Raw genomic sequence first — 24613 nt, forward strand, 5'->3', positions numbered from 1 at the left:
GCGGCATCCACAGCCACTCTGTCTTGGAGGATTGAGCTTGAGCCTGTTTCTCCCCATCCAGACCCGTATGGCCTCCAGGCACCGGGACAGCACTTGATAACCGTTGGGGTGGTCCGGTGTGGAAAAGTACAGCTGGGTGTCATCCGCGTGACAGCTGGTACCTCACACCGAACCACTGATGATCTCACCCAGCGGCTTCATGTAGATGTTGAACAGAAGGCGAGAGGATCGATCCCTCGGCACCCCACAAGTGAGGGGCCTCGGGCCGACCTCTGCCCCCTGTCAACACCGACTGCGACGGTCGGAGAGATAGGAGGAGAACCACCGCAAACGGTGCCTCCCACTCCCAATCCTCCAACCGCGCAGCAGGATACCATGGTCGATGGTATCGAAAGCCGCTGAGAGGTCTAATAGGACCAGGGCAGAGGAACAACCCCTATCCCTGGCCCTCCAGAGATCATCCACCATTTGACCAAAGCCGTCTCCGTGCTGTAACCGGGCCGGAAACCGGACTGAACGGGTCTAGATAGACAGTTTCATCCAGGTGTAAGGAAACTGATATGCCACCATACTCTCAACAACCTCGCAAGGCGGGTTGGAGACCGGACGATAATTACCTAAAACAGCGGGTCCAGGAAGGCTTCTTGAGGAGGGCCTCACCACCGCCTCTTTCAAGGCGGCCGGAAAGACACCCTCCACCAAAGAAGCGCCAGAATCGCCTGGAGCCAGCCTCGGGTCACCTCCTGCGTGGCCAGCACCAACCAGGAGGGCACGGGTCCAGTAAACATGTGGTGGCATTCAGCCTCCCCAACAACCTGTCCATGTCCTCGGGAGCAACAGGGTCAAACTCATCCCATAAAATGTCACCAAGACCACCCTCAGCCGTCTCACCCGTATCACCGCAATCTTGGTCCAAACCATCCCGAAGCTGAACGATTTTATCGTATAGATAACCGTTAAACCTCCTCAGCCGTCGCCCGCAGCGGGTCATCCGCTCCCCTGGTGTAGGAGGGAGCGGGTCACCCAAACAGGGCGGCTGGGCGGTTATCTGCCGATGCAATGAGGGAGGAGCGATACGCCTCGCTTCCCTCAATGCCACTAGGTAAGTCCTAGTATAGGACTTCACTAGTGTCCGATCAGCTTCTGAACGGCTAGACCTCCAGGAGCTCTCTAGGCGTCTTCTCTTCTCCAAACCTTGAACCGGTGAGAATCATACTACTGGCAATCAGTAGAATTGGCCTGCAATACAGCATTCTAACCACTGCACTACCAGTTAGGGTTCATAAGTTGAGTACCTGTAATGTTCAAATACATCACAGGTAGTTGGCAATAGAGCTTGATCCCTGAGGATGCCTTTGCTTGGGCTTTGAACATCTTGTGAAACTCACCTCCTTGTTTCTTCTTTTTGTCGCTATCAGGCGAAGGGTGGGAGAACGAGGACTCTAAGAAGGAGATGATAGAGCACTTGCCAACAGTCAACAATGAAATTGGAGAAAGGATGTTCCAATGTCAACAGGGAATCCAAAGTCCTGAGGAAAACCAGCTAAATGGGAAGCCAGAGAAAGCCCTCGCTTTTCATCGTGCAGATAACAATGCGCTCCTGGCTGAAAAAAATCACCAAGAAACCGGAGTGTGTCCAGGGTGTGGAAAAATATTGAAGGAGGAATCAGGATTGTGTGGATATTGCAGAACGCACCCTGTCAATGCACAACATGAAAATAGCGAATGGGCCTTTCCTCTTACTTTATATCAAAATATATCGCTTGGGGAGAAATTCTATAAATATGTGGAATGTGAAGAGAGCTTCAGCCAGAGTAGCCATCTCAGTAGCCATCAAAAGAGTCATGTCCGGGAGAATCCATATCAATGCATGGATTGTGGGAAGAGCTTCCATCAGAAAAGTCACCTTATGACCCATGAAAGGATCCACCGAGGAGAGAAACCACATCCATGTTTGGAGTGTGGAAAGAGCTTCATTAAGAGAAATTACCTGACTTCCCACATGAGAATCCACAGTGGGGAGAAACCCTATCAATGTACGGAATGTGGGAAGGGCTTCTGTCGGAAAAGTCGCCTTGCTTCCCATAAGAGGATCCACACAGGGGAGAAGCCGTATCAATGCCTGGAGTGCGGAAAGAGCTTCAGTGATGCAGGTTACCTCACTTCCCATAAAAGGATCCACACTGCAGAGAAGCCATATCAATGTCTGGAATGTGGGAAGAGTTTTAGCATAAGCAGTTCCCTTACATCCCATAAAAGGACCCACACGGGGGAGAAGCCATACAAATGTATGGAATGTGGAAAGAGCTTCACTGTAAGCAGTTCCCTTAGTTCTCATAAAAGGATCCACACGGGGGAGAAACCGTACAACTGTATAGAATGTGGAAAGAGCTTTAGAAAGAGTTGTTCTGTGACTTCCCACAGAAGGATCCACACGGGAGAAACCATATGAGTTCACGAACTGTGAACAGAACTTCAGAGACCCCTGTTCTTAAGTTAAGATCCTCGTGCAGAAATGTTAGAATTCTATATTGGCCAAGTGTGATTGGACACAAAAGGAATTTGTTTTTTTTTTCACAGAAGGAAATATCATGGGCTAAAATGAACTGGTACAGATGAAGGAAGGAAAACGAGGAATTATTGCCCTGTATCCCTCTATCAGGGAGATGGGCGGTTAAGAAATTGGATGGATGGATGGATGATAGATATATTTTTTTCATTTTATAAGATTTAAGATGATAACATGGTGGATGAAATCAACTGAAGGCTCTTGGAAGAGTTACAGCTAATTGAGTCTCATTTGTACCTCAATAATTGTCTGGTTTGGCACGGCAACTAAATAGAACAGGTACAGACTTCAACAGATAGTTAGGACTGCAAGAAAAAACAATCACAACCAGCCTGCCTTCTACTGAGGATATACTGCATGAACCAGAAAGAGGGCTGAGAAAATACCTATAGACTCCTCACATCCTGGACATGATCAATTTCATCTTCCCGCCCCTCAGGACGCTGCTATAGGGCATCGCATACCAAAACAACCAGACAGAAAGATAGTTTTCTCCCTCCTCCCCTATGCCATTACACTTCATTCCCCACAGCACTGTCTTATTTTCTCATTTTTCTCATCTTTCCAATTATCTTCTCCTATTGGTTTCTTATGATTTATCAATTGTTTGTAACATGATTAATGATTGTAACTATGATTTGTGATCTATGACCTATTCATTGCTTTTTATATGTATACTGTGAGCTTATGCATCAGAGACTGTTCTGTTCTGTTCTAGTCCTACTCTACTCTATTCCCATTCCCATTATCCCATCCCAGGGGTTGGCAACCTTAAACACTCAAAAAAGCCACAAAGGTCCTAACCAGAAGCCCTCCATTCAATTCTGGAGCAAACTGGAAGTCTGGTTCCCCCATAGAATCTCCTCCTAGTGCGGCATCCTTTTTCCTCTGCCAACTGGAAGTCTGGTTCCCCCACCGTAGAGTCTCTTCCTAGCACGGTGTCCTTTTTCTTCTGCCTTTCCTAACAGAAAGCCCTATCAATTGTGGAACCAATCGGAAAACCTGCCCCTTGCCATAGAGTCTCCTCCTGACACCCCGTGCTTTTCCCTCCCTAACCGGAAGCTCCTCAAAATTGTGTTGCCAACCAGCAACAGAGCCGCAGAGAAAGAGCCACATGCGGCTCCAGAGCCATGTGTTGCTGACCCCTGTCCTGTCCTTGTCCTTGTCCTTGTCCTTGTCTTGTCCTGTCCTGTCTTGTCCTGTCCTATCCTATCCTATCCTATCCTATCCTAGACAAATATCTATAAACCTGTTGATCACCAGAGGAAGTAGATGTAGGGAATAAGATGGCAGACAGGATCAAAATTACTGTAAGCTCTTGGAATGCTATAGATTATTTGAGACAAGTACCTATAAATCTTATCACTAGGGACAGTAGATGGAGGGACAGTTATTAGGCTTGGCACTTTAGTCTTTCCTTGTGTAGAAATACTGAATTTGCATATCTCTATATACCAGGTCTGATTTTCTTAATTCCGACGTCACTTACACAGTAACCGGGTTGGAAGGGACTTTGAAGTCTTCTAATCCAACCTGCTCAAACAGGAGACTTCCAATTCTCAATTCTTTCTCTTTCATTGCTTCCTTCTGGGTCACTTGATCTCTCTCCAGTAACAGTATTTAATTTGCATTTGTTTATATATTGGATCTCCTGTTTATAATTTATTTAAAACTTATGGTTGCAAAAATGTATATACTATCTCCTGATTATTAAAGAACTATTGAGGTTCGACAGCACTACCAGTTCTCTCGCATTTAGTTTTCTTCTTTGCCATTCTCAGGTAATAGAGAAAACTCAATCGTGGTTGTGAGACACAGATCAACTGGATAACTTCAAATTTTCTTTCATAATCTAATCTCTCAGAGAAGGATCATTTGCTTATTCCCTTTTTTGCCATGGGGATTGTGTCTGCAGACGACCCAGTCCCAGTTTGGTCTCCTTTCCTGTTCCCCTGCCTACTATATGTTAGCTATACTATACTGCCTACTATATATTAGCTATACTATACTGCCTACTAATGTTAGCTATAGCACTAGCACTTAAGGCTTATATACCACTTCACAATGCTTTACATTCCTCTCTAAGCGGTTTACAGATCATTGCCCCCCAACAATATGGCTCCTCATTTTACCCACCATGGAAGGGTGGAAGCCTGAATCAACCTCAAGCTAGTCAGGATTGAGCTGCTGACAGTTGGCAGAGTTAGTCTGCAATACTGCATTCTAATCACTGCACCAGGACTCGTGTTGCTGTTTGATCGGCAACTGTGTATGGTCGATGGCTGTATTACCCTGTCACTTGGTGGAGACGGGACTAGCACGGAGGTTAGAAAGAACCTGGGGGTTTATAGACTGCCCTGCTAACCCCCCTGTACAGGTAGTCCCTGACTTACTACATTAATGGAGCCTGCCCATTCATGTCGGAAGTTGGGGAGTACATTAAATGAAGCACCTAACTAACGATTTCCCTGTCTCTGCTTTCCCCAATGCATTTGTTAACCAAATGCACACAGATCATTAGATAGAGCATCGGGTGACTTGGGGATGGGATAAATCGAGGGAGGCCTAGTGCAGGAACAGGTACTCCCAGGAGGCCTCCCTCACCCTCTAAGACACGGGTTTCAAAGTCAATTTCATTGAAGGCCACATCAGGATTGTGTTTACTTTGGGCTGGGTATGGCCATGGTGGGCATGGCCAGCGCGACGTCACTTGTGTCAGGGGTGCCTGTGGCAGCCCGAGCGCTCTGCCAGTGAAAGCATGACCCGCCTGAGCTCTGTTTTCGCTTGCAGAGGGTTGCAGGAGGCCGTTGCAGCCAAAAATAAATTTTTCGCTGGCAGGGGCACCGCGAGCCAGTCCTTTGCAATTTCCAGGGTAGCTCCATGGGCCAGATCTAAGCTCCCTACGGGCCAGCAAATAGAGGTATGTTTGGGACTCGATCCTAATCAAACAAGTAATCTGATACCCAGTGAGCTGTTTTTATATCATAAATCCACAGATCCACACTGGAATTTCCTGATCTTTCATTACTTCTTCCTGATTTATTGAAGATGTGCACAGTTTAGGTTAACGTCCCATAATAAGCACACGAGGGTGCACTTAATTAGCTAAGCTGCCCACCTCTGCATGTCTTTTTTAACATGCTAATAATCAACTTTTTACCTCTGGACCTTTGACTTTTCTTCTTCCTTCCTTCCTTCCTTCCTTCCTTCCTTCCTTCCTTCCTTCCTTCCTTCCTTCCTTCCTGTAAGTACATCCCAAAAGAACAGTGCCAGAAACCTCACGGCACCAGAAACCTCAGAAAACAGTGCCAAGAGACTCAAACCAACCCTTCCCCCTTTAAGAAACCCAAGAAGCACCAACTGAAAGGAAAACTCAGAGCAGCCTTGCTTTTACAGAAGTAACAGAGCTGACAACAGAAACACTTAAGTAGAGCCATTAAGATAAGGGGAATCAGGCTAAACTAACACCAAGGCAAAACCAGAACTCCCTTTTTCCTGCCCCCTGATAGGATTAACCACCTGGATAGAAAAGACAAAAGATCCTGGGACAGGATTAACCCATTAAGGCAGGATCCAGGGCAATCACTTTAGAGGCACACCAATAACCCCATCAAAGGAAAATCAAGTATAAGAAGGCATGGCTTTGCCTCCCTCAATCTGCTTGCTAGCCAGGAATGCTTGAGCTGTGTCCCTACTACTTCAGCAATGACTGCATCTCCAATGATCCATCTGTTAAGCTACTGAAGTTCGCAGATGACACAACAGTGATTGGTCTCATTCGAGACAATGACGAATCCGCATATAGACGAGAGGTCAATCGACTAGCCTTGTGGTGCAACCAAAACAATCTGGAACTGAACACACTCAAAACCGTAGAAATGGTGGTAGACTTTAGGAAAAACCCTTCCATACTTCCACCTCTCACAATACTTGACAACACAGTATCAACAGTAGAAACCTTCAAATTTCTGGGTTCTATCATATTGCAAGATCTCAAATGGACAGCTAACATCAAAAACATCATTAAAAAAGGACAACAAAGAATGTTCTTTCTGCGCCAACTCAGTAAGCTCAAACTGCCCAAGGAGCTGCTGATCCAATTCTACAGAGGAATTATTGAGTCTGTCATTTGCACCTCTATAACTGTCTGGTTCGGTTCTGCAACCCAACAAGAAAAACACAGACTTCAGAGGATAATTAGAACTGCAGAAAAAATAATTGCTACCAACTTGCCTTCCATTGAGGACCTGTATACTGCACGAATCAAGAAGAGGGCCGTGAAAATATTTGCAGATCCCTCGCATCCTGGACATAAACTGTTTCAACTCCTACCCTCAAAACGACGCTATAGAGCACTGCACACCAGAACAACTAGACACAAGAACAGTTTTTCCCGAAGGCCATCACTCTGCTAAACAAATAATTCCCTCAACACTGTCAGACTATTTACTGAATCTGCACTACTATTAATCGTTTCATAGTTCCCATCACCAATCTCTTTCCACTTATGACTGTATGACTATAACTTGTTGCTGGCAATCCTTATGATTTATATTGATATATTGATCATCAATTGTGTTGTAAATGTTGTACCTTGATGAACGTATCTTTTCTTTTATGTACACTGAGAGCATATGCACCAAGACAAATTCCTTGTGTGTCCAATCACACTTGGCCAATAAAAAATTCTATTCTATTCTTGCCCTCTTGAATTAAAAGGATTCCACTTTCTGGCAGCTTCCTTCTCTATTTCTTCTCAGCGTCTATGATTGCTTCCCAGCAGGGAATTTTCTTCTATACTTTCTTTTTCTCTTTCTTTTCCTCCCTCCTTCCCTCCCAGCCTCCCTCCCTCTCCCTCTTTCTCTCTTTCTTCTTTCTTTTTCTATCTTTTTCTTTCCCTCCCTCCCTCCCTCCTTCCTTCCTTCCTTCTTAACTTCTGTTGTGCCTCGTCCTCCCTCCTCTCCTCAGCCGGGCCCCTCCCATCTTGTCCCGGGTCTGCTATCAGACTCTGAGTCTGATAATGAAGATGAACAGCCTGTCATGCCTCCAGCCCCCGGCCCTGGCCCCATGCCCGGACAGGATGGCAGGAATGAACAAACAAACCTCACTCATGCGGCGTGTGTTCCTTTGACTCAGCCATCAGGGGAGGTCGGCCACGGATTGGAATTGCTCGGGCCTACTCCTGACCCTTCCCTTCCTCAAACAGCAGAAAACAATTCAAAGTGGGAGGATCCTCGCTTCCGGAGATCTGAGAGGCAACGTCAGCAGAAGGGAGGGAGGGGCAGGCCTGGATAAATGCTGAATCATGGAGCCACACCCCACAGCCTATATAAAGGACCTGCTTTTGGCATTCCTTGAGTCAAGCAAAGTCTCATCTAGTTTGCTGAAGTCACAACTTGGATTCCTGCCTGCCCTGAGAAATTGAAAGGAATTTGGCAAAGCTGCAGGACTTCGTGGCCACGCTTGATACGGACTTCCTAGACCTGGTCGTCGGAGGGGGAGTGGGACATGACAACTTCATTTTTTTCAGTCATGGGGCCCACATGCTTAATTCTTCAGCACAGTTACAAAAACCCTTCTTCCCAGAAGACTAACATTTCCTGTAACTGGAGCGCTTGTGGACAAATGCTTTAGCTTCTGATAAGTGGTCAAAATAGGCAGTGCCCTATCAAATCCTACTCCTGCCAATAGTGGTGTCCCCCAAGGCAGTGTTCTAGGACCAACACTCTTCATATTACACATTAACAACCTCTGTGACCATATTATAAGTAATTGTGTTCTCTTCGCCGATGATGTTAAACTATTTAACACTACCAACAAAGCGGCCACCCTTCAAAAAGACCTTGACTTTGTGTCGGAATGGTCAAAAATTTGGCAACTCCAAATCTCAACCAACAAATGCTCTGTCTTACACATTGGAAAAAAGAATCAGAACACTAAATACAAGCTTGATGGACATTACCTTGTAGATGACCCTCAGCCGATCAAAGACCTTGGAGTTTTCATATCAAACGATCTAAGTGCCAAAGCCCACTGCAACTACATCGCCAAAAAGGCTTCAAGAGTGGTAAACTTAATCTTGCGTAGCTTCTTCTCCAGAAAGATTACACTACTAACCAGAGCATACAAAACATTTGCTAGGCCAATTCTCGAATACAGCTCGCCTGTCTGGAACCCACACCTCATTTCGGACATTAATACAATTGAGCGTGTCCAGAAATATTTTACAAGAAGAGTTCTCCACTCCTCTGATCACAACATTGTGCCACCAGACTTGAAATCCTGGGTTTAGAAAATTTAGAACTCTATCGCCTTCGGCATGACCTGAGTATAACTCATAAAATCATCTGCTACAACGTCCTTCCTGTTGAAGACTACTTCAGCTTCAATCGCAACAATACACGAGCACACAATAGATTTGAACTTAAAGTGAACAGCTCCAGTCTTGATTGTAGAAAATATGACTTCAGTAACAGAGTTGTGAATGCCTGGAATGCGCTACCTGATTCTGTGGTCTCTTCCCAAAATCCCCAAAGCTTTAACCAAAGACTATCTACTGTTAACAATAATAATAACAACAACAGAGTTGGAAGGGACCTTGGAGGCCTTCTAGTCCAACCCCCTGCCCAGGCAGGAAACCCTACACCATCTCAGACAGATGGTTATCCAACATTTTCTTAAAAATTTCCAGTGTTGGAGCATTCACAACTTCTGCAGGCAAGTCGTTCCACTGATTAATTGTTCTAACTGTCAGGAAATTTCTCCTTAGTTCCAAGTTGCTTCTCTCCTTGATCAGTTTCTACCCATTGCTTCTTGTTCTACCCTCAGGTGCTTTGGAGAATAGTTTGACTCCCTCTTCTTTGTGGCAACCCCTGAGATATTGGAACACTAGTATCATGTCTCCCCTAGTCCTTCTTTTAAACTAGTCCTTCTAGTTTAAACTCTCCCCTCTTAAACTAGACATACCAAGTTCCTGCAACCGTTCTTCATATGTTTTAGCCTCCAGTCCCCTAATCATCTTTGTTGCTCTTCTCTGCACTCTTTCTAGAGTCTCAGCATCTTTTTTACATCACGGCGACCAAAACTGAATGCAGTGTTCCAAGTGTGGCCTTACCAAGACATTATAAAGTGGTATTAACACTTCACGTGATCTTGATTCTATCCCTCTGTTTATGCAGCCCAGAACTGTGTTGGCTTTTTTGGCAGCTGCCAAAATGTTCCCTTTGGTTGTATCCAGTTCGTATGGTTATTTCATGCTTATATATATTGTTATGTTTGACAAATAAATAAATAAAATAAATAAAGAAAAATAAGTGTCAGTGTAGATGTTTCAAACAATGGATGAATCAAGGAAAAACAGACAAAATGATTCAGATCAGTGGTGGGTTTCAAATTTTTTTACTACTGGTTCTGTGAGTGTGGCTTGGTGGGCGTGACTTGGTGGGCATGGCAGGGGAAGGATACTGTAAAATCTCCATTCCCACTCCACTCCAGGGGAAGGATACTGCAAAATCCCCATTCCCTCCTGATCAGCTGGGACTCGGGAGGCAGAGAATAGATGGGGGCGGGCAGAATTTTTACTACCAGTTCTCCAAACTACTTAAAATTTCCCCTAACGGTTCTCTAGAACTTGGTCAGAACCTGCTGAAACCCACCTCGGTTGTAGATTCTTTGTCTGATTTAAGTAAGCGAATTCATGGCTCTTGCAAAAGCCCCCGAACACTTTGTTAATAAGTGAACAGCCCAGGTCCTCAGGCACTTCAAAAACCACTCAAATTTAATGAAGCTTCAACATAATAGCGAGCAATTTTAAAACACAACTTCACATAGTGCTTCATTAAGTAAAAGATACGAATAACAAGCAAAAGAGAGAGAGACAGAGAGAGAGAGAATCCCGAAACTTCAGTTTCCACTTGGTAGCATGTTGTCTAACTGATCTACATTATTTGTCACAATATCTGTTCCTCTTGTATTTGTTTTGGCTTGTATTGCAAGATAAGATGTTGAGATTTTGGAAAAAGTTCAGAGAAGAGTAACTAAAATGATCAAAGGCCTGGGGACTAAAACATATGAAGAACGGCTGCAGGATTTGGGTATGGCTAGTCTAAAAAGAAGAAGAATTAAGGGCAACATGATACCAGTATTCCAGTATTTGGGGAGCTACCGCAAAGAAGAGGGGGTCAGTTTATTTTCCAAAGCACCAGACGACAGACAAGAAACAATGGTTGGAAACTAATCAAAGAGTGAAGCAACCTGGAATTAAGGAGAAACTTCCTAACAATGAGGACAATTAACCATTGGAACAGCTTTGCCTTCAGAAATCGTGGGCGCTTCATCACGGGAGGTTTTTAAGAAGAAACTAGATAGTCATTTATCTGAAATAGTATACTGTAGGTTCTCCTGCTTGAGCAGGGGGCTGGACTAGAAGACCTCCAAGGTTCCTTCCAGCTCTATTTCTATTCTAATCGTTTTTACAAACTGAAGTGAGCCTTAACCACTTCAGTTTTGTTGAAAGAAATGACCATTTGGGTTCAGTTACAAGTGGGGAGAAAGATACTGGAAACATGGAGGCTGATTGGAAAGATGGTTTATTGATGAACAGGACCACATGGGTTTGAGGTCCTGGGCAGCTGAACACATGGAATGGAGAGTGAGAGGTATTTATATCCTCTCTTGGGCCTTGCCCTTGAGCTTCCTGTTCCTATGGCAAGAGCATGTATTCTATTGGTTGCTGCTAACTTTGCAGGCTATTTGAGTCCCAGGCTCGGTTGAAGCTTGCTGGGTGATGCAATGAAGGGCAATTCTTACTGTGTCTTAATGGCTTTCCTGGTTTGGATCTTGAGTGAGGGCTGATCCTACCATTCTACCTAATTCTGGCCTCAGCATAGTATCTGCTTGAGGGCAGAGAACTGTGGCTCTGAGTTTGTGTCTCCCTTTAAGATTTTTATTTCTCTTTTAGGGGAAATATAATATTCTGCCTTTTAAAATATTTCTCAAAGTATTTCATTCTTCCAGGAGAAGGGTGGTGTTGTGTCCTCCCTCGCCTCCGTCCGAGTGATGGCTTAATTAGCCGGCACTATCAGCTCTGGCAGCAGAATAGCCAGCGTCTGCCAAGAGCCTCCGTTATCTTCCACGACGCTGGTGAGTCACCCAGAAACAAACTTCAGCTCTTAATCAGTGGATTTGCCTGTTACAAAGAGACACAGCAGCTCTCGCTGTCTTTTATATCCTGTGTGGTGTGGCTCCATGACTCAGCACTTCCTGGGCCTGCCCCACCCTTGCTTCTGTTGTTCCCGCCTCTCCTGCCTACGAAACCTAGGATCCAACCAAGCCTGATTGCCATCAGCTGGGTCTGAAGGCGTGGCCTGGGGATGGAGGCCTCGTTATCTCTTCCACCTGGCCTGCTTCTGGCTCCTGGAGCTGAACCAGGGAAGCCGGTACTCCCGAGGTAAGTCCTGACGGCCCTTCCCCCTCACTGTCCAAGTCACTTTCTGGCAGCAGGCCCAGCTCGGGGGACGCAGACACAACAGTTTGTTCTTAAGGTTGGAAAACCAACCGAAACCAGTTTGCACAATATATCTTGGGGTTCCAAGGAGAACTTTTCCTGTAAGCTCACGATCAGAGGCAGTTTTGTATGCATAATACTAAGTACTAAATCAAATGAATGTTTTGGGATTCTATACCATACAAGGCATATACAAAAAGAGGAGAAGGCCAAAAAACATGAAGCTGACCCAGAGGAAGGTGGAGAGACAACTTCAAAGACAAACTACAACAGCATCAAATAACAAAACGGCTGAGGCTGCGAGAAGTGCAAAAACCCGAATGTTGTATCTCCTTCGACACCTGAAGTGGTAGAAGAAGAATTTTTTTTTTTTTTAAAAAAGAAAACTAAAACTTAGTTGAGTTTTGCAAAACCCCTTTTTTCTTCCTTATTGGTTCTCTTTACAAATCTTCTGGTCTCCAATTCCTTCTCTTCTTTCAACTTTCCTGCTCCTTCAACTGATATTCTATATTTTAGGGATCTATGAGCTGCTATGAGGTGTTAGGCATCTCTGCATTTCCAACAGGAGTTCCTCGATTTATAACAGTTCATTTAGTGACTGTTTGAAGTTACAAAGCCATTGGAAAAAGCGACTTCTGATCGTTTTTTTCCACTGGACCATTGCAGGGTGAACCACATGGTTATGTGATCAAAATTCCCTTCCCTCCTCCCGTCCTTCCGTTTCCTCCCCTCCCCCTCTCCCGTTTCTCTGGCTCTGGCCTCTGTTTTTTTGACTACCCGGGTTGCACTAGACTAGAAATCCTCGGAGATCCCTCTTAACCCTTATTCTGTTCAAGGGCGACTCCTTCCTAACTTTGCTGCTCCGCTTCTCTTTCTCTTCCCTCCTCCCCTCCCTCTCTCCTCTGTTTCTCTGACTGCCTTGGGGTTGGCCTAGAACAGGGGTCACCTACCTTCGGACCTCAGGGACCACCAAATTCATAATTTTAAATCCCATGGACCACTAATATGAATTTGAGTCTGTCATTTGCACCTCTATAACTGTCTGGTTCGGTTCCGCAACCCAACAAGAAAGACACAGACTTCAGAGGATAATTAGAACTGCGGAAAAAACAATTGCTACCAACCTGCCTTCCATTGAGGACCTGTATACTGCACGAATCAAGAAGAGGGCCGTGAAAATATTTACAGATCCCTCGCATCCTGGACATAAACTGTTTCAACTTCTACCCTCAAAACGACGCTATAGAGCACTGCACACCAGAACAACTAGACACAAGAACAGTTTTTTCCCCGAAGGCCATTACTCTGCTAAACAAATAATTCCCTCAACACTGTCAAACTATTTACTAAATCTGCACTACTATTAATCTTCTCATCGTTCCCATCACCAATCTCCTTCCACTTATGACTGTAAGACTATAACTTACGGTAAGTGGGAGAGGCAGATATGGCGGAGGGGGGGGCCGTATCGAGTGTTGGGAGCACGTGCTCGATGTTTGACGGCGATCACGTGCTCCGGCCCCTCAGTCCCTACCCGTTCCTCAGGCGGCCATGATCCTCAGAGCCTGGATCTTCGGTTGATGTTATGTAATGCCCGGTCCGTGGCTAATAAAGCCCCCCTGATTTGTGATCTTATTCAGGGGGAGTCCACGGACCTTATGGGCATTACGGAGACCTGGTTGGGTCCGGAGGGGGGGGTTTCCCCTCGTTGAGCTGTGCCCTCCAGGTTTTCGAGCATTTCATCAGCCGAGGGCCCAAGGTAGGGGTGGGGGGGTGGCGGTTGTCATTAAGGAAGATCTAGAGCCGAGGGAGGCCACTGTTCCTCAGATTGCCGGTTGTGAATCCTTCTATGTGAGGTGGGGCTATAGGAATCAGTTGGGCTTGTTGATCGCGTACCTGGCTCCTTGCTGCGTGACCACAGCCCTGCCCGAGCTGTTGGAGGTACTCGCCTCCGTGGCGGTTGAGACCCCCAGACTTATAGTCATGGGGGATTTCAACTTGCCATCGGCTGGCTTGTCATCGACTGCAGCTCGGGAGTTCCAGGCTTCCATGACGGCCTTGGACCTGATTCGGGTAAATGATGGCCCCAAGCACATGGGGGGAGGCACACTGGACCTGATTTATATCTCTGGACAGTGGTTAAATGATTTGGAATTGGATGATTTAGTAACCGAACCGATGTCATGGTCCGATCATTTCCTCCTTCGACTAGACTTCCGAACCGCCATCCACCACTATACGGTGGTTCCGTCCCAGGCGCCTGATGGACCCTGAGAGGTTCCTGACGGAGCTTGGGCCATTCCCTGAGGATCTGGCCCACAGCACGACTGAGGAACTAGTTGCGGCCTGGGAGCGGGCCGCGGCTGGGGCCTTGGACCGTGTCGTGCCTTTGCGACCTCTGACCCAGCGCAGATCTCGTTTGGCCCTTTGGTTCTCCGAGGGGCTGAGGGAAATGAAACGCCGGAGAAGACGTCTAGAGAGCACTTGGAGGTCCAGCTGTTCCGAAGCTGATCGGACACTAGTTAGGTCCTATTCTAGGACCTACCTAGTGGCAATGAGGGAGGCGAGGCGCTCATATACCTCCACCCTCATTGCGTCGGCAGATAACTGCCCGGCCGCCCTGTTTCGGGTGACCCGCTTCCTCCTTCATCAGGAGGTGCGGGATGACCCGTTGCAGGGACGTGCTGAGGAGTTTAGTGGTTATCTATACGATAAAATCGCTCAGCTCCGGGATGGTCTGGACCGAAATTGGGATGATCCAAGCGAGGGAGAGGAGACATGTCTTGTTGAGTCCATTTGGGATGAGTTTGACCCTGTGGCTCCCGAGGACGTGGACAGGCTGTTGGGGAGGCTTCACGCCACTACATGTTTACTGGACCCGTGTCCTTCCTGGCTGGTACTGGCCACTCAGGAGGTGACATGAGGCTGGCTCCAGGAGATTATCAACGCTTCTTTGTTGGAAGGGGTTTTCCCTGCCGCCTTGAAAGAGGTGGTGGTGAGACCCCTCCTCAAGAAGCCCTCCCTGGACCCAGCTATTTTGGGTAATTATCGTCCAGTCTCCAACCTTCGCTTTGTTGCGAAGGTTGTAGAAAATAATGGGACAGCTACCCCAATACCTGGATGAAGCCGTCTATCTAGACCCATTCCAGTCCGGCTTCCGACCCGGGTACAGCACGGAGACAGCTTTGGTCGCATTGGTGGATGATCTCTGGAGGGCCAGGGACAGGGGTTATTCCTCTGCCCTGGTCCTATTAGACCTCTCAGCGGCTTTTGATACCATCGACCATGGTATCCTGCTGCGCCGGTTGGGGGGATTGGGAGTGGGAGGCACCATATATCAGTGGTTCTCCTCCTATCTCTCTGACCGGTCGCAGACGGTGTTGACAGGGGGGCAGAGGTCGACCGCGAGGGACCTCACTTGTGGGATGCCGCAGGGGTCGATTCTCTCGCCCCTTCTGTTCAACATCTATATGAAGCCGTTGGGTGAGATCATCAGTGGCTTTGGGGTGAGATACCAGCTGTACGCTGATGACACCCAGCTGTACTTCTCCACCCCAGGCCACCCCAATGAAGCTGTTGAAGTGCTGTCCCGGTGTGTGGAAGCCGTACGGGTCTGGATGGGGAGAAACAGGCTCAAGCTTAATCCCTCCAAGACGGAGTGGCTGTGGATGCCAGCACCCCGATTCAGTCAGCTGCAGTTGACGGCCGTCTCCAGGGGGGCCTTCCACCAGGTTCGCCTGGTTCGGCAGTTAGAATAGAATAGAATAGAATTTTATTGGCCAAGTGTGATTGGACACACAAGGAATTTGTCTTGGTGCATATGCTCTCAGTGTACATAAAAGAAAAGATACGTTCATCAAGGTACAACATTTACAACACAATTGATGATAATATATCAATATAAATCATAAGGATTGCCAGCAACAAGTTATAGTCATACAGTCATAAGTGGAAAGAGATTGGTGATGGGAACTATGAACGATTAATTAAATTAATTAAATTAAATTAATTACTGCAGATTCAGTAAATAGTCTGACAGTGTTGAGGGAATTATTTGTTTAGCAGAGTGATGGCCTTCGGGAAAAAACTGTTCTTGTGTCTAGTTGTTCTGGTGTGCAGTGCTCTATAGCGTCGTTTTGAGGGTAGGAGTTGAAACAGTTTATGTCCAGGATGCGAGGGATCTGCAAATATTTTCACGGCCCTCTTCTTGATTCGTGCAGTATACAGGTCCTCAATGGAAGGCAAGTTGGTAGCAATTATTTTTCTGCAGTTCTAATTATCCTCTGAAGTCTGTGTTTTTCTTGTTGGGTTGCAGAACCGAACCAGACAGTTATAGAGGTGCAAATGACAGACTCAATAATTCCTCTGTAGAATTGGATCAGCAGCTCCTTGGGCAGTTTGAGCTTACTGAGTTGGCGCAGAAAGAACATTCTTTGTTGTCCTTTTTTAATGATGTTTTTGATGTTAGCTGTCCATTTGAGATCTTGCAATATGATAGAACCCAGAAATTTGAAGGTTTCTACTGTTGATACTGTGTTGTCAAGTATTGTGAGAGGTGGAAGTATGGAAGGGTTTTTCCTAAAGTCTACCACCATTTCTACGGTTTTGAGTGTGTTCAGTTCCAGATTGTTTTGGTTGCACCACAAGGCTAGTCGTTGCGCCCCTTCCTTGATCGGGATGCCTTGTGCACGGTCACTCATGCGCTCGTTACCTCTCGCTTGGATTATTGTAATGCTCTCTACATGGGGCTCCCCTTGAAGTGCACTCGGAGGCTTCAGTTAGTCCAGAATGCAGCTGCGCGGGTGATAGAGGGAGCTCCGCGTAGCTCCCATATAACACCGCTCCTGCGCAGACTGCACTGGCTGCCTGTGGCCTTTCGAGTGCGCTTTAAGGTGCTGGTTACGACCTTTAAAGCGCTCCATGGGTTAGGGCCTGGGTACTTACGGGACCGCCTGCTGTTACCACATGCCTCCCACCGACCTGTACGCTCTCACAGAGAGGGACTTCTCAGGGTGCTGTCCGCCAAGCAATGTCGGCTGGCGGCCCCCAGGGGAAGGTCCTTCTCTGTGGGGGCTCCCACACTCTGGAACGAACTTCCCCTGGGTTTACGCCAAATACCTGACCTTCGGACATTTCGTCGCGAACTGAAGACACATCTTTTTATTCGCGCGGGGCTGTCTTAAATTGAATTTCATCAAATTTTTAAAATTCTTATTAACTAATTTTAATTGGGGTTTTAGCTCACTGTATATTTTAATTTTCAGGCCAATTTTAAAATAAGTTTTTTAATTGCATTTTAAATTATATATTGTACTGTCTGTTTTATTTTTGCCTGTACACCGCCCTGAGTCCTTCGGGAGAAGGGCAGTATAGAAATCAAATAAATAAAAAATAAATAAATAAACTTGTTGCTGGCAATCCTTAAGATTTATATTGATATATTGACCATCAATTGTGTTGTAAATGTTGTACCTTGATGAAGATATCTTTTCTTTTATGTACACTAAGAGCATATGCACCAAGACAAATTCCTTGTGTGTCCAATCACACTTGGCCAATAAAAAATTCTATTCTATTCTATTCTGTTCTATTCTATTTTTTAAAAAAGGATAAATAGTATTTAGTGCAATATAAAAAAATGCAAATAATTTTTCTGCGGACCACCAAAATTTTCCAGTGGTCCACAGACCACCAGTTGGTGACCACTGGCCTAGAAGACCTCCAAGATCCCTCCCAACTCTTATTCTGTTCAAGGGCGATTTCCTTCTAACTTTGCTACTCAGCATCCCCTTCCCTTCCCTCCTCCCGTCCCCAGGCTTCGTCCCCTCCCTCTCTCCCCTCTTTCCCCGACTGCCTCGGCAGAAGCAGTCCTGAACTCGCTGCCCAGCTGCCCATCCCACCCGGGACCGCTTCCCCCGTTGCCAAAGGGGAGGCGCAGGCAGGGGGACCCCCGAGGGGGCGGCGCTCTTCTCCCTTTAGAGAAGGGGAGGAGCTGGACGGAAAGGGGAGGAGCGATGAACTCTTCCTGCTTGGGTTCTGCAAACTCCTGTCTCGGGTCGTTCCGGGAGGGGGATCCACGTGCGTGGCCGGCGGTGATCGCGGATCTTTTCCTGCGCGCATCTCTTGGGGAGCGGAGTCCGGGCGAGGAAGAGAGCCGCCTCTTTCCTATCCAGCGCCAGGTAAGAAGCTCCTTCCTTCCTTCCTTTTTCCCACCTGGGGAAATGCTCGGACAGGAGACCCTTCAAGGCAGCTTCTTGGGGCGCCGCTAAGATCGCTCCCGCAGGCACCAACTTTCTCCTTGGGGAGATGATGAGTATTTTGCTGGCCCTTCCTGATCGTTTCCTTTTCTCTGCGGCCGTTTCAGATCCAGGAGGCTTGGAGTTCAATGGCCGCGAAAGCGGCGGGGGGGAGAAAAGGGGGCGATCCCTCCCGTGATCTGTTGTTTGGGGGAGTTGCTCAAGAGGAGCCGCCTCCGGAGAGAGCATCGGGTAAAGGCTCCTTCTGATGCCTTTGAATCTCTTTGCCCTCCTTGCTTTCAGCCCTCGATTCCTTTTCATTCTTTAATTGAACTGCTTTTTAAAAGTCTTGGGTGGCAACCTTATGATATGTGGGTTTCAACTCCCTGTGTTGCAGTCCACATATCTTACAGCTCCCAAGATTGAGAAACGTTGCTGTAGGAAAGGGCTGGTGGACTGGTGGACTTCAACTCCCAGCATCCCTGAGCCCTCAAAATCAGCCTTCTGCACTGGATGCTCAAGAATATTCTTAGGATGTTTGATACCAAATTATTCCCTTGCTGTTTTTTTTTCCACTCCTAGACACTCTCATGGCCTCGTCTTCATCTCCTGCAATTTCGGTTCTTTGTAATGGAGGATTAACAGCCGTTGAGCTTCCAATGCAGGTAGGAGGAGTCTCCCCTCCCCTCCCCAGAGGTGCCAATCTCCCAATAACAGAAGAACTCAATTGGAAGGGATCTTGGAGATCTTCTAGTCCATCCCCCTGTTTCAAGCAGGAGACCCTATACCATTTCAGACAAGTGGGTGTCCCGTCTCCCCTTAAAAAACCTCCAGCCCAGAACTTCTGAAGGCAAACCGTTCCATTAGTTAATCGTTCTCACTGTCAGGAAATTTCTCCTTAATTCCAGGTTGCCTTTCTCCATGATTAGTTCCCATCCATTGTTTCTTGTCCTGCCTTCTGGTACTTTGGAAAATAAGTTGAACCCTTGTTGTTTGTGGCAGCCGCACAGATACCGGAACACGGCTATCATGTCTCCCCAAGTCCTTCTTTTCTCTAGACTGGCCCCATGCAGTTCCTGCCATTCTTTTTCATATGTTTTATTTTTTATTTTAACACAAAACACATAAACATAAAAACATTTTCAATCCTATTACTGTGTGTCGTTGGAGTGGTTACAAATCTCTTACTTGCATTCAACATAGAAATAGCCTTAATTCATCTAATGTTACATTACTTCCATCTAATATCTGATCTTTTAATTAACCAATGGCTATAACCTTTCGTTCTCTCATTCCATATACATGTCCACAAATATATATTTTATCTAACAACATCATTCATTCCGTCCTTCTAAAACCATTCAGTTTGACCTTTCAGTTAATAATGATCCTCCTTTACTAACATAACTTTCCTTCTAGCCTTTGATAAAATAAATCCCATATCTTGTAATATTGCTTTTCTTCCTGCTCTCTAATTTCAAATGTCAGTTTACTTATTTCGTGCACATTCCATTATTTTCCTGATAATTTCATTTTGCAAAGGTATTTTCTCATTTTTCCAATTTTTAGCAAACACAATCCTGGCTGCTGTTATAATATTCACCATCAGATATTTCAATTCTCTACTATATATTTCTGGTATGATCCCCAATAAGAAAACTTCTGGCCTAAAATCTATAAAATCTAAATCCAGGCTTTTAATTATCTTAGTTGCACTTCTCTGCACTTTTTCCAAAATCTGAACATCTTTTTTGTAATGTGGTGACCAAAACTGAATGCAGTATTCTAGGTGTGGCCTTAGTGAGGTTTTACGGAGCGGTATAAAGTTTTCCAGAGAAGATGTTCGGTCAAGGATTTTTGCAGCAGCTGTCAAGTTGAAGTCCAAGACACGTAATTTGGACTTGTAGTCCTTTATATAAATAAAAATATATTTAACCTACAAATTTACAGGAGTCTTTGTCATCGTCCAGAAAAGGAAAAACATAAAATAGTCATGAATATCATGAGGTAAATCTAAAACATCATACAGGACACACAGAAGGAAAAAAGGAGGGGAAAAAGGGAAACGCCCCCTTTATACTTACAGCAACCAATCAGAGCATAAATTGCATCCTGCATGACTCAGCACTCTCTAACTAATCAGTTACAATTGTGTTCCGGCCTATTGTAGACTTTACTGTTCCAGCTATTAAATTCAATATCCTAACATGCTCATTTGCTCTACTTGGAAATTCTGCAGTTTGTTCTTTAAGAAGCGGAATTGCAAGTAATTCATTGAAGTGTTCATTGTTAGGAATGCTCATGGAATACGTTGTGTTTTTTTCCACTCCCTGTGTCAGGATTTGGTATCATTTGAGGATGTAGCTGTGTTTTTCTCCGTGGAGGAGTGGGCCCTGCTGGATTCTGAGCAAAAAGCCCTGTACCAAGAGGTCATGCTGGAAAACCTGAGGAACTTGGCCTCCTTAGGTAAGGGATTCTGTTAAGATATTGACATTTAGTAGCCAAAGGTCAAATCGTATAAAAAACTTATTGTGGGATTCGTTGTCTAGTTTGGAAATAAACAATCCCCAGCCAAAACCTCCCAGAGAAAACAACGGTAATTTTATTCTTCACTTTGCAAAGTGAGTGGACCAGGCACAGGCAGGTACCCGAAATCATCAATACATTTGCCTTATATTCTCTAGTAGCTTTACAAATTGACCTCCCACCTGTTCTTCATTGGCTCAGTAATAACGATGTCACAACCTATCCAAAGTTTCTAAAGTGAATACATTATCTCCCCCGCATTACATCTCCCACTACTCTCTAATTGCTCGTTGCTTTCATCCCTCGATTCCTTTTCATTCTTTAATTGAACTGCTTTTTAAAAGTCTTGGGTGGCAACCTTATGATATGTGGGTTTCAACTCTCTGTGTTGCAGTCCACATATCTTACAGCTCCCAAGATTGAGAAACGTTGCTGTAGGAAAGGGCTGGTGGACTTCAACTCCCAGCATCCCTGAGCCCTCAAAATCAGCCTTCTGCACTGGATGCTCAAGAATATTCTTAGGATGTTTGATACCAAATTATTCCCTTGCTGTTTTTTTTTCCACTCCTAGACACTCTCATGGCTTCGTTTTCATCTCCTGGAATTTCAGTTCTTTGTAATGGAGGATTCACAGCCGTTGAGCTTCCAATGCAGGTAGGAGGAGTCTCCCCTCCCCTCCCCAGATGTGCCAATCTCCCAGTAACAGAATAACTAAATTGGAAGGGATCTTGGAGATCTTCTAGTCCATCCCCCTGTTTCAAGCAGGAGACCCTATACCATTTCAGACAAGTGGGTGTCCCGTCTCCCCTTAAAAAACCTCCAGCCCAGAACTTCTGAAGGCAAACCGTTCCATTAGTTTTCTCCTTACTTCCAGGTTGCCTTTCTCCATGATTAGTTTCCATCCATTGTTTCTTGTCCTGCCTTCTGGTACTTTGGAAAATAAGTTGAACCCTTGTTGTTTGTGGCAGCCGCACAGATACCGGAACACGGCTATCATGTCTCCCCTAGTCCTTCTTTTCTCTAGACTGGCCCCATGCAGTTCCTGCCATTCATTTTCATATGTTTTAGTCTCCAGGGTTTTTTTTTATTTTTTATTTTAACACAAAACGCATAAACATAAAAACATTTTCAATCCAATTACTGTGTGTCGTTGGAGTGGTTACATATCTCTTACGTGCATTCAACATAGAAATAGCCTTAATTCATCTAATGTTAGAATAGAATAGAATAGAGTTTTATTGGCCAAATGTGATTGGACACACAAGGAATTTGTCTTGGTGCATATGCTCTCAGTGTACATAAAAGAAAAGATACGTTCATCAAGGTACAACATTTACAACACAATTGATGGTCAATATATCAATATAAATCATAAGGATTGCCAGCAACAAGTTATAGTCATACAGTCATAAGTGGAAAGAGATTGGTGATGGGAACTATGAGACGATTAATAGTAGTGCAGATTCAGTAAATAGTCTGACAGTGTTGATGGAATTATTTGTTTAGCAGAGTGATGGCCTTCGGGAAAAAACTGTTCTTGTGTCTAGTTGTTCTGGTGTGCAGTGCTCTATAGTGTCGTTTTGAGGGTAGGAGTTGAAACAGTTTATGTCCAGGATGCGAGGGATCTGCAAATATTTTCACGGCCCTCTTCTTGATTCGTGCAGTATACAGGTCCTCAATGGAAGGCAGGTTGGTAGCAATTATTTTTTCTGCAGTTCTAATTATCCTCTGAAGTCTGTGTTTTTCTTGTTGGGTTGCAGAACCGAACCAGACAGTTATAGAGGTGCAAATGACAGACTCAATAATTCCTCTGTAGAACTGAATCAGTAGCTCCTTGGGCAGTTTGAGCTGACTGAGTTGGCGCAGAAAGAACATTCTTTGTTGTCCTTTTTTAATGATGTTTTTGATGTTCGCTGTCCATTTGAGATCTTGCGATATGATTGAATCTAGAAATTTAAAGGTTTCTACTGTTGATACTGTGTTGTCAAATATTGTGAGAGGTGGGAGTATGGAAGGGTTTCTCCTAAAGTCTACCACCATTTCTACGGTTTTGAGTGTGTTCAGTTCCAGATTGTTTTGGTTGCACCACAAGGCTAGTCCTTCGACCTCTCGTCTATATGCGGATTCGTCATTGTCTCGAATGAGACCAATCACTGTTGTGTCATCTGCGAACTTCAGTAGCTTAACAGATGGATCATTGGAGATGCAGTCATTGGTATACAGAGGGAAGAGAAGTGGGGAGAGCACACAGCCTTGGGGGGCCTCTGTGCTAATTGTACAAGTATTTGATGTGATCTTGCTTAGCTTCACCTGCTGCTTCCTGTTTGTTAGGAAGCTTGTGATCCACTTACAAGTCTGTTCCGGTACCTGTAGCTGGTTTAGCTTAGTTAGAAGAATGTCTGGAATGATGGTATTGAATGCTGAACTAAAGTCTACAAAAAGGACCCTTGCATAGGTCTTTGGAGACTCAAGATGTTGTAGGATGTAGTGCAGAGCCATATTAACAGCATCATCTGTTGATCTATTTCCTCGGTATGCAAATTGCAAGGGGTCTAACAGCGGATCCGTGATGGTTTTCAGGTAGGAAAGCACTAGCCTTTCAAAGGTTTTCATGACTACAGATGTTAAAGCAACTGGTCTGTAGTCATTCAGTTCCTTGATAGTGGGCTTCTTCGGCACTGGGATGATGGTAGAGCGTTTGAAGCAAGAAGGAACATAACACATCTCTAGTGATTTATTGAAAATATGGGTGAAGATGGGGCCAATTGGTCAGCACAGACTTTTAAGCAAGAAGGAGTTATCTTGTCTGGGCCTGGAGCTTTTCCTGGCTTTTGTCTGTGAAATAGGTCCTGCACTTCCTTTTCTGTGATCACTAGGGGTTGTGAACCCAATGAAATGGGGTCAGTTGTAGGAGGCTTGGCTGTTGTTGGTGTGTCTGAGATGGGGGTTGTGGAGATAGGTGGCTGTAGTTTCCTTTCAAGCCTGCAGTAAAACTCATTCAGGTCATCTGCCAGTTGTTGATTACCTTCAGCCTGGGAAGGAGGTTTGCCATAGCCGGTGATATTTTTAAGAGTTTTCCACATGTTTGCTGGTTCATTTGCTGAAAACTGATTCTTTAGCTTTTCAGAGTAGCTTCTTTTTGCTGCTCTGATCTCCCTTGTTAGTGCATTTCTGGCCTGATTATACAGCATTTTATCACCTTTTCTGTAGGCTTCCTCTTTGGAATATCGTAGCTGCTTAAGTTTAGGTGTAAACCAAGGTTGTTGTTACTGTATATTTGCAAGTTCCTTGTAGGTACACATAGGTCTTCACAGAAGCTGACATATGATGTTACAGTATCTGTGAGTTCATCCAGGTCTGCAGAGGTATCTTTAAAAATATTCCAATCAGTGCAGTCAAAACATGCCTGTAGCTTTAATTTTGATTCCTCCTTCCAGGTCTTCACTGATTTAATTATTGGTTTTAAGTCTTTGCCTGTAAGCAGGTACAAGGTGAATCATGCAATGATCAGAGTGTCCTACAGCTGCACATGGTAAAGACCGATAAGCATCTTTTAGTGTTGTGTAGCAATGGTCTAGAGTATTCTTGCCTCTGGTGGGACAATTGACATGCTGAAAGTATTTTGGTAGCTCTTTCCTTAAGTTTGCCTTGTTTAGATCTCCCAAAACAATGGCCAGTGAATCAGGGTGTTTGGCTTCAGCCTCCATGATTTGGTCAGCTAGAGTTCGTAATGCCTTGTTTACACAGGCTTGTGGTGGGACATAAACAGCAATTAGA

The 24613-nt window shown here is 45.2% G+C and overlaps 1 protein-coding gene and 1 pseudogene across 1 annotated transcript in view; both read left to right on the forward strand.

Annotated features, from left to right (window-relative positions):
- Window positions 1-4306, forward strand: part of LOC131190441 (zinc finger protein 558-like) — a 28155-nt gene extending 23849 nt beyond the window's left edge. The window contains exon 8 of the mRNA XM_058167764.1: window positions 1419-4306. Coding sequence (XP_058023747.1) covers window positions 1419-2452 — 1034 coding nt within the window. The 3' untranslated portion in view covers window positions 2453-4306. The remainder of the gene's footprint in view (window positions 1-1418) is intronic.
- A 13336-nt stretch (window positions 4307-17642) lies between these two features.
- Window positions 17643-24613, forward strand: part of LOC131190442 (zinc finger protein 845-like) — a 43532-nt pseudogene continuing 36561 nt past the window's right edge.

The sequence above is a fragment of the Ahaetulla prasina genome, chromosome 2 (assembly GCF_028640845.1).
Source record: "Ahaetulla prasina isolate Xishuangbanna chromosome 2, ASM2864084v1, whole genome shotgun sequence".
Taxonomy (NCBI): Eukaryota; Metazoa; Chordata; class Lepidosauria; order Squamata; family Colubridae; genus Ahaetulla; species Ahaetulla prasina.